We start from the raw sequence: 10,260 nt of genomic DNA on the forward strand, positions 1-10,260 counted from the left end.
TTAAATTAATAATATAGCTTTAATAATTAATTAAAAATATAGCTTTCCAAAAACAAAAACGTAATTTGGATTTTATTAACAATAAATTTAGAACAAGAAATTCATATCTTGTGCCGAAATGCATTTGTCGAAGTCAAACGTTTGGGCTCCAAGATGGCGGACGAGTCAGCTCCCCTTTATCCAGTAGCTCTACTCGACACCTTTCCCTGTGCCATCTCTCGCTCGGCCATCTTGCCAGGCTCCCCCCGTTATTGAGAGTATATGACAGTAATTTCAAACACAGGGATATGCTTAAGATATCGAAGAAAATCTCGTATTTTTATTATTAGAATGAAGCACTTAAACTTGTTATAAATGATTTTTCTGTAATAAATACTGAACATACAAAAGCGCCACCCGCTACGGTGAACAAGGCACGATCTGCCAGGACTAAAAAGCGTTGCACGGAACAATCGTACGTGATCGATATCGCGTTTGCGCTCTCGCGAAAATATAACAAGCGACTGTTTAGCATCCCGTCAGAATCGGCGCGTGGAAGAGGTTGCCTTTTGCGAGAATGCCGCAAATCATGACGGAGGCGTTCGCGAGAGGACTGCTAGACAAGATAATGATACAAGTTCTGGACGTTGTAGATCGCGACGCGGAGGATGGTAAGGTGCAACCTCGTCTGTACGTCTCGTGAATGTAACGGCGAATTGAATAGAGACGTTGTTACATGCATATACGATGCTGTTCATTGATAGACGCCGTTTCACGACGCTGTCGCGCAACAGCGTGGCTTTCAATTGCGATCGACACGTAGATAACCGCGCGCAGGCGCGTTTAATTAGCCCTATTAGACGCAAATAATACATACGGGATTAACACTGTTATTAGGAAAATCCTGGGAACAGCACGTCAATGAGGAAACAGGCGATGCTCGGTCGGAACATATGCACGGTAGATCGCGCGCAAACGAACGTCCGCACATAAATTATAGCAAGACCGAAGAGATAGAATTGATCGCGAAGATAGTCCGCGATTTGCGCGACATACGGATCGGGGATTCGCGTTATGTACTTCCGCCTTCATTGTTAACGTTGGAGAAACAGGTAATTGGATGTCGTTATACAAGAGGCAACCAGCTTTCCGAGACGTAATCATTCTGTTATAATCAATCATAGAGATTGAAGGTGAGGGAGGAAAGTTTAACCCGGCGAGAGTGTGGCAGAGTATGTCATACCCACCATGTTACTTATTTGCGTGCATTTTTTGTTTGTGACCTTCAAATCTGTTGTTGCTTTGAGTAGCTGGAGTTAAAGGGGTGCGGGAGGGAATAGTGGCGTGATCACAGTGTCGCGGCAGCCTGCGCTCGAGTCATACCCTGCCGCATACTCCTTGTTACATTTTTTCACCACACTCTGGGAAAAAAAAGTCAGTTACAATCCATTTTGGGGCCCACAATTAGTAATCGAATTATTTAGATTGTTCGTAACTCTAACTTTTACGAATTTTATCTCGCGTAACTAAAAATCACAATTAGCCGTTCTATCCATATTCAAGATATTAGAGTAATACTAATCAATTCTCTCAATTAGTTCTGTCGATATTCAGTAACGCAAATATAATTTTCACTTAAGTGGCAATAAGCGAAATGTTAAGTTGCTTAACTACATCAAAAAACGGTCAAAATTTTTCCCAGAGTAGAGTTACGAACAATCCAAATAATTCGATTACTAATGGTGGGCCCCAAAATGGGTTATAACTGTCTTTTTTTTTCCCAGAGCACTCTCGCCGGGTTAAGGAAAGAAAGAGTAAGAGAGGAAGGGTGATGAAAAACGCAAAAAGATTTCGAACTATGATAAGATTTTTAATAAGTCAAATGATACAATATCAAATTGCATTTTTACGCGCAATTTTCTCTTAAGTTTTCATGGTAATTTACCTCTACAGGCTCGTGTCCACGATGCTAAAACGTGGCCCAAGTTCCAGTTTCGAGAACCGTGTAGCCAATCAACTATTCTAAAGAAGCATTTCTCAAAACTTGGGACTTGGACCAAGTGCTAGCATCGTGGACTTAAGAGACCTTAAGGACCTTAAGAGAGGCTTCGCCATTGCAATAGTTTCGGCAGTTAAGCAAAATTGCAACCGCATCATTTTTTTATCAAGTTACTAAAGAACTATACTTGTTCAATTGCGAGTTTCGTAAAAAGAAGAAGTTAAAGTCTACATAGCGCTTTCGTACGCTATTTCATGACAGACGGCTCTAGATGAGCCGTACGGCCGCAATTGCAGTGCACTCACGTGCGAGAGGTCTTGCGTGCGCAAGAGGTCCGCGGTTCACTCTGGTGCCGCACCTGTGCCCCATTAATTCCACGTGCGACTATCCCTCGTGCGCGTGACAGGATAAGGTTTACTCACGAGACCACGCGCTTGAACAGGTGAAATACGACGATGCGCCGCTCGCGAGTCCAACGACCGACGTTGCCGAAACTCAACACACGACCCGAGGTCAAGGTGATACGCACCAGATCGTGCACGCGACCGTCTTGGAGTCACCGATTGAGCTGACGGAGTCGGTGAAGACAATTCGGAAGAAGAAAGAAGGCGAAGCGGCCAACGAGGCGACCAGTGTGTCCGTCGGTCTGTTACAGCAGCTGATCGGAGATCTGGAGGACAAGACGGCCTCGGTCTGCTGCGAGGACGACGCTCCCTTAGACTCGATTAGCGAGGAACACATTGCTGTTTGCGAGGAGAAGGAAGAGCAATTTATTAGGACTATCGAGGTTAATGCTGGCGACACACACGATATCGCAACGGGGACTCTTCGAAGTAGCGAGTCGGTCGGCCGCTTCCGCGTCACCGAACTCAAGCACGACGAGAAACTGAGGTCTCGCTCAAGTCAACACGTGGCGTCCACCTCGAGGGAGGTCGGCCTCGAGGAGGAGGAGGTTCAGATTGAGAAGCGCGGGTCGAACTCGTTATCGTCATTGAAACCATCGCGCGACGACAGCGTCGCGACCGTGGACCAGATTCTGCCCGTCAACGACGCGGAGAAGCGAAAAACGTCTAACGAGGCGACAACGAAGAAGAAGAAGAGAGGCTTGGGTAGCCGATTGAGGAAACTCCTCCGCGCCGCCTTCGGTCGCCGGAAGAATTGACGCCGAGTTGCGGAAGAAGCGCTGCCTCGCGATCTACGTCAAGCGACGACGATTTCCGTCCGTTCGCTCACACAGCAGCTTTTCAGTCGCGTATTTTTCAGAGGGGAAACAAGTCCACGAATGTACAGCGAGTAAAAATAACTGACCGCCGCGCGCACTCATCGGCCCGCGGGTCACCGCAACTTTCACGCACTTTCGGTGCGACGCGTGAATCAGACTTCTCTTTACATTCCTAGATGGTAACCGCAAGCGTTGTACGCGAACCCGCAAAATTCTGTAAAATATATAACGTCTGATGACTTCACACGACACGTCTCACGTTCTTGATCGTGGTAACCTAAAGCCTCCGCTACAATGATTCTCGGTTCTGTCTACAATGGTCGTAGTCGTAGTCGCTCGATAAGAATTGACCAATCGCAGTCGATTATTCTTACGACTACGACCATTGTAGACAGAACCGAGAATCATTGTAGCGGAGGCTTAAGCGATTTAGTTTAGAAATCGATAGCCATAGAAGCTGACTCCGCGGCGTCGAAGGCCGCCGAGAGTGTATTTTTGCCCGATGCGTCTATCGGGCGCTGCGGACCTGGCAATCTGACATAGGAATGCCGTCGTCGACGTCGTAGCCCCATTTACCGCAGCAGGAAGAGGCATTCGCCGACTCTCGCCTCTCGTCGCTTCTCGAACTGTTTTTGGACCGCGGCGTTGCCATGCCCCGTCGCCGTCGGTCCGTCCGCTCTTCTTGCAGATCTGGACCTCAGCATCATTCGAGGGTGTCCCCGTAGCGCCATCTGCAAAAATAAAATGAGTAAATTTGGTAACACCGGGTACCACTTCTGGTTCAGGCTCCGTTCGGTCAACATCCACTGCTACCAGACGATCGACAATGGTAAGTCGATATTCAGCTCCCTTTCTCCCTCGAGGTTGAAAATCTTCCTCGCGGCTTCCTCGCGAACGGCGCAGATTTAACAAGTCATGGTCAAATTATTTTTATAAATTAATGTTGTGATCTCGGGATATCAAAAGCTTCAATAAAGGATCCTGTATTTCAGGCAGACCTCGGCGGCAAGGATGTTGAAAGTGAGTAAACCAATCAAATAGTTCTGTTACATTTCCGACGTGCTGCACAAATTGTATGGGAGGTAATTAACGAAGACAGATTAATCAATTTGCATCGCTATTGGTGAAGCTGTAAGTGATTTCTACATGTAACTTCGTATAGCTCTGGGTCACGCGATTAGAAGGAAGTGAACAAAGTTTCAACAGAAAATTGCAAAATTTGCGCAGACACCAAAACCGGCGATAAAGTTCGCGCCAATTCAAATCACGTTATTAACCAGTGACGTCATTAATATTAAATTAAAGTGACATATTATAGATTTTTGTTAAAATTATTAACGTTTCTAACAACGATTAAGCGAATGAAAAATCTCTTCGTTACATACAAGTGTTTCAATATTGGATTATTCGACAAAATGTTTAAAGGCCTAAAAAGATAGTAGTAGTCTTTGAAACAGTTAATTAATTTTCTCCAGAACTGAAGAAACAAATTCTTGTTTCTTGTACAATAAAGTGTTTCCATTAACTTAAAGATTTTGCTTCGCATTTAAAGTTCATACTTATCATTTTTTTTAACAACTACTGCCTTGTTGAATTCAGTGAATCATATATCGCGAATTTTCCTCGCGGCATAATTTTTCAATTAACGCGAGCTGCGTGCCATTTTTCGCGTTGCATAACAGCGCGATGGGTCGGGTAGGTGAATACGAACGTTTCGCAGCGCGTCAAAAATAGGTTGGTAGGCTGCGCTTATATGGTTCGGCGGGGGTAATCTGACCCAGTGCTTCCACCACCGGCTTCTTCAATCTAGCGGTGGGGCTCACTGGCTCTCTCTCGAAATAGAAGAATATTTTTGAAGAGAGGTACGCACGCTGGCACTCCGTGCCTACGACTGGTATTAACCCAGATTTCGCGCCTCGCATATTTAAAAGCGCGGCCGAATATTCATGGCCGACGACGGCAAGATTCGGTTTAGTCGCGATCGGCCGTCGAAGGTATCACCTTGCGGTACGGCTGGGGAAATGCGTGTGAAATTGCTCCTTTTGTTAAAAAAGGGGCAGAATTCGCCTTCTCCATTTACGACGATGACGGCACCAACGTCATCGACGCGGTTAATCTTGGCAACGTCCTTCGCGCGCTGAACTTGAACCCCACAAATGCGACCATCGAAAAGATGGGCGGCACGAAGAAGAAGGGCGAGAAGAAGATGAAACTGGACGAATTCCTGCCTATCTTCAGCCAGTGCAAAAAGGACAAGGAGCAGGGGTGCTTCGAAGACTTCCTCGAGTGTTTGAAGCTGTACGATAAGCAGGAGAACGGAATGATGCTCGGCGCGGAATTGTCCCACACACTTCTGTCACTTGGTACGAGCTTTCTTTCGCCGATAATTACGTTAAAAGACGCCAATTAAAGTTTTCCTTTATCATTGCATTGCACGTATACTCCCGTACAATATATCTTTCAGTGAGCAACCCATTTATGTAAATCTTTGGACAGAATCTTCTGCGTGCAGTTTTATTATGTTGAGAATAATTAATAGAGAAGGGTCCTCTATTATGAGATGGAATTCTAAGTTTTTTTTGGCAACGATTACACGATCTAACGATCAATTCTACACCGAACAGATGTTGGTGGAACCAACAGATGATGCCTATTAATTTTGCGGGAACTCCGCTGTCTCATATTAGGAGCCTATCCCATAGGGGACTGCTCTCTATTAATAACTCGCTAATATTAGCTTTCGAGTGGTTGCGATAACGAATGAATACAATTGAATGCTCTGTCTATAAAGGAAATACATTTTTGTAGTATTACAATATGGTCTAAATAATCGATTTCTGTCGCAGGCGAGCGTCTTAATGACGAAGAGTGCGATATAGTTATAAAGGACTGCATGGACCCAGAAGACGAGGACGGTTTCATCCCCTATGCCCGTAAGTATCGATCCGTTTCAGACCGTAAATGCGCCCCCCCCCTCTCCCCCGCCCCGAGATAGACGAAGAGTGTCGAATCACCTGCATTACATTCACCGCATTAGAATATGTTAAGAATTTCATGAAGTACGGAAACGACCTTGCTGCTCCTCTTCAGGTAACAAGTAAGTTTGTTACCTGAAGCGGGCCCAGTGTTACTGACCGAAACGTTGTGTTTTATTATAACAAAGAACCCAGTGAGAAATGATTCGTCGATCGACGTCGAAGCGACGTAGAATCGACATCGACACCGTCGAATTGACGTCGATTCGACGAATCATTTCTCACTGGGAATTTCCCCAGTAAGATCGTTTCCATACTTCTAAAAATTCTTGATCTCTTGACTGGCGTCACTAAGCTGCTACTTAATTGTTGGAATATGTTGGTTTGGAAAAAGAAAACAGCTATCGAAATCCCCATCTCTGTTCTTTGACGTCCCCGAATCTGTTTTGCTAGAACTAGAAAGTGTCCCCTTGTATGTATGTATATAATGTACAGTTGACAAACCCCTCGCGGTTCGTAATACCGGCCCTCCGGTAACTCCCGGCGACGTGAAGAGATCCCCCGGATACGATTCGTCCCCTCTCCGTCGTTTGACACATCCACATTTTTGTGTTTCGCAGCCTTCTTGAAGAAGATGATGGTGCTGTTGTAAGCGGTCGAGGTGTAATCGCGACAATGATCGTCCATCGTGAGTACAGCCCAGTGGCACGATTCCGCGATTGTCCGCCATTTCTTCGTCCGACTGTCTGTCTCTCTGCCTCTCTGTCTCTTTATCTCTTTATCTCTTTATCTGCACCTATTAACATCGTCCTGTCCGCGCGTTCTCTCTCGCCGAGCATATTCCAGAATTTATAGGACGCAACGTTGCAGCTCGACAGGGATGCTGGAAATCGATAACCCGCTTCTCGCACAGAAAACACGTACGGAGGTTTCGCTCGCGCGCGGGGCCAATGACCTGATGAGATCATCGAGGCACAGAATAAAATCGAGCCGTCTAAAGAAAAAAAATTGAAACGGAATAGGAAAAGATATACGAAAATTTTTTTCCCGCAGTGTACACGCGCGCTTGTACGAAAGTATTTTTATTTAAACGAGTCATAAGTGTTTGATTTTTATTTAATTTAAATTCCGCGACTCTTAAAATCTCTCGAAGAAACAGACGAATAATTAGATGTAAAACAGTTTAATTATACATACACTTGATAGTGATCACAATTGCATAGATGCTTCTGTTATAAAAGCAACTTTTAATGTTCCAGCTCTTGTATTTCTCTGCTACGCGAATTATTAATGCTTCTTCTACTATTTACGTGTCTATCGCTTCTACATATCTGTCGCTTCGCTACTGAGCAGCGGCAAATTAAGCGCTGACTGCTACTTAAATCAGACCAATGCCCCGCCGATGCAGATTAATTTTAATCCCCGTTTAACCAAGCCTTGGTCTTTTTCCAATTCCGGAGACTGGGAAAAGGGTAAAAAAGGAAGATGAGCCGAGATCGAAGTTAATCCGCATTGGTTGAAGCGGGGATAGAACGTTCGGTATTGTCAGCTTCGCGCATAAACTAATTCTTTATCTCTGCCTTGAAATATACGTTTATCGACTTTACGAAAACACGCTTGTTCACTTGTCAATGATTTGCCTGCGCGCACGGATACATGTATTGATCATTCTATTTCGTTCGCAGCGTTCCTTCGTAGACTGTGTGAGAGGGCGGCAGCATCAAGCGACGATTAGTAGGATGATCAACGTCTACGCCAAGCCAGGCTCCACGTCGACGATGGACACATTCGCCATATTCGCTCGTCACATTCACCACTCCTCTCATCCCCCCCCCGCTGGATCATGCGAGGATCCATTTGACAATTTGCAAACCACGATCCTGAAATCAGCAACATCAAGGCGTCAGCAGCACCTCACTGAGAGAAGAGCAAGACGGGGAGAAGACCCGTGGCAAGATACCGGTCAAGTACAAAAAGAAAATAGCACTTTATCTCGAATGCGCGCGACATCGTTATCTGATTCGGCCTCACACGATGTAGCGTCCTTAAATTTACATTAACGCAAAATGCACCCCGACACAGCAGCATTGTACAAAGTCAGATGAAACGGTCGATATTGATTTACTTCTTACTGTAATAAATCGCTCCTCTCGAGCCAACGGAGAGGATTGAAAAGTCTTTTACCACGCATCGTCGCCTTGAAACTATCCCGTTCGTTACACACTGCGCTCTCTTTCGCGTCAAGTTACTTAATTCCCCCGTTTAATACAATATCTGTGAAGTTTCAAATAATTATCGTTCATTCGCGTACCGCCTGTACGTACGTCGCATGTCGCGAGACCGCGACACTTTAACGCAGTGACAAAATATGATGTCGCGAGATCATCCGATTAGCATAGATTCCTCGTCGCTGGCGTACAAGCCTGGCTATTTCCGTCTGACTGACATTTTCTTGCTCTACTTAAGCAATCGCGTGAGAAACACAGACATCGAGGCATGTCACTGCCGAAATCTATTTAAAAGCTGCGCCAGCACGTTGGATCTCCCAATGTTGCGCACCGTAGTAGCGCAATCACTGTCTTTTTCTTGGATACTTTAATCAGGTATTGTTATACGACACCGTCCGTTAGTCGTTCAAGTAGACGTTCCCTTTCTTCTCGCCCGAGTAACTCGGAGAAGGAACATAATTATGGAATAACGGAAGTACTTGGAAACTGTGCCCTGTGTCCACGGTCCAAGAACTATAATGTCCAAGTTTTGGTTCCGAGAAATATGTAGCCAAAATTTACTTTAAACGAACTTAAAGTTGTCAAAAGTAATCTCTCAGTCTAAGAGCGAACTTAAGAAATTTCTAAGTAATTTTCGACACTCAAAGTAATTTTTAGCCAAGCCTGTCGGAATTCCCGCTAGAGGGCCGCGCGGCATAGCACTTCTCGAAAGAAGAAAACCGCACGCGGTAACAATCGTTAAAATTTTCAGCGTTGAAAAGTACTTTTCATATTTCTTGTTTTTCTAAAGTAAAATTTTAGGCTTTTCTAAGGCATATTTACCTTTTTACGGAAAAGCTGCAAGTGGATTGGCTACACATTTTTCGGGATTTGAACTCGGACACAGTTCTTGGACACAAAGCTTGGGAAAGACTGTATCCAGCTGTCCCGAGTCCAGTTTGAGGAACTGAAATCGATCGGAGCAACTTTCGCGCGAAGCCGCGAGCGGAATGTAGCTGTGAGTGAAATTCGCGCGAGATCGGGAACAAAACGAGTACCGAGTCTCCCGACGTTCTTGCGCAACATCAATCTGCGGATCAGTTTAGATTCAGGCCCCGCGCGAGAGTCTCCCAAATCGCGAAGCATCCACAGCTGATCTCCGACGCATACTTCTCGCGGCACGCGTCTCTCCAGCATCCGGGGCGAACGCGAGAGAGTGAAAGGAGACAAAGAGAGAAAGCGCGCGCGTCTCGATCGATAAATCGCGTTCGATCGCGCGAATTTCAATCGAGACCGTGCGCGAGATCTCTCTTCTCCCGCCGCTCATCGTCATCATCATCGTGTACCTGCCTGATGACGGAGCGCGTTTGTTGTGGGTGGATGGACACGACGCGTCCGTTCGTACGCGCTCGGCAGGCTCCGCTTACAGGGACAGAGAGAGAGAGAGAGAGAGAGAGGCGTGGGGCTACAGCTTGGTCCCGGCCTGAGCCGGCGGCGGCGGTCGAGCCAGTCGGTTCAAACGCGTCGGTTCAAGCGCAGCGCGCGCGCGCGGGTCTCTTTCTCTCGAGTCCATCTCCCCCGGGTGGTGTCATCGGCTGGCCTCTCCTCGCGCGGCGTCTCCTCCGCCTCTCGCGTCCTCCTCGCGTGTCACCTCGCGTACGCATCAGCCTCGCAAATCGCACCGGGACCCGGTCGCGCGCCCTCGGCGCACACGGGCGCGCGCGCGCGCGCGCACGAGACGTCGAAGCGGAGTGCGCTCGGCGCGCAGCGAGGTCGCGGGAGGAGAGAAATCTCCGGACGACAGTCCTCGAGACGACCGCCGCCTAGATCCCACCGCCGCGCGCGAAAGGATGACGGACGTCCAGGTGAACCCGGGCA

The 10,260-nt window shown here is 46.8% G+C and overlaps 2 protein-coding genes across 3 annotated transcripts; both read left to right on the plus strand.

Annotated features, from left to right (window-relative positions):
* Positions 1 to 556: 556 nt before the first annotated feature.
* Positions 557 to 3,512, plus strand: LOC105565284. The gene is made up of 3 exons (XM_012018360.1): positions 557 to 650; positions 877 to 1,091; positions 2,421 to 3,512. Exons 1-3 carry the CDS (start codon positions 557 to 559, stop codon positions 3,138 to 3,140), a joined length of 1,029 nt encoding a protein of 342 aa, XP_011873750.1. The 3' UTR covers positions 3,141 to 3,512.
* Positions 3,513 to 3,951: 439 nt separating this feature from the next.
* LOC105565283 (myosin light chain alkali) lies at positions 3,952 to 8,340 on the plus strand. Of its 2 annotated transcripts, XM_012018359.1 has the most exons (6): positions 3,952 to 4,029; positions 4,193 to 4,220; positions 5,255 to 5,563; positions 6,047 to 6,133; positions 6,796 to 6,863; positions 7,861 to 8,340. In XM_012018359.1, the coding sequence occupies exons 1-5, from the start codon at positions 4,027 to 4,029 to the stop codon at positions 6,825 to 6,827; spliced, it is 459 nt and encodes a 152-aa protein (XP_011873749.1). In that variant the 5' UTR covers positions 3,952 to 4,026; the 3' UTR covers positions 6,828 to 6,863; positions 7,861 to 8,340. The 2 variants fall into 2 exon arrangements, with proteins under 2 accessions (XP_011873749.1, XP_011873748.1); XM_012018358.1 differs by lacking the exon at positions 6,796 to 6,863.
* Positions 8,341 to 10,260: the final 1,920 nt, after the last annotated feature.

Source organism: Vollenhovia emeryi, unplaced genomic scaffold, assembly GCF_000949405.1.
Source record: "Vollenhovia emeryi isolate VEMERY1.0 unplaced genomic scaffold, V.emery_V1.0 DF939154.1, whole genome shotgun sequence".
NCBI lineage: Eukaryota > Metazoa > Arthropoda > Insecta > Hymenoptera > Formicidae > Vollenhovia > Vollenhovia emeryi.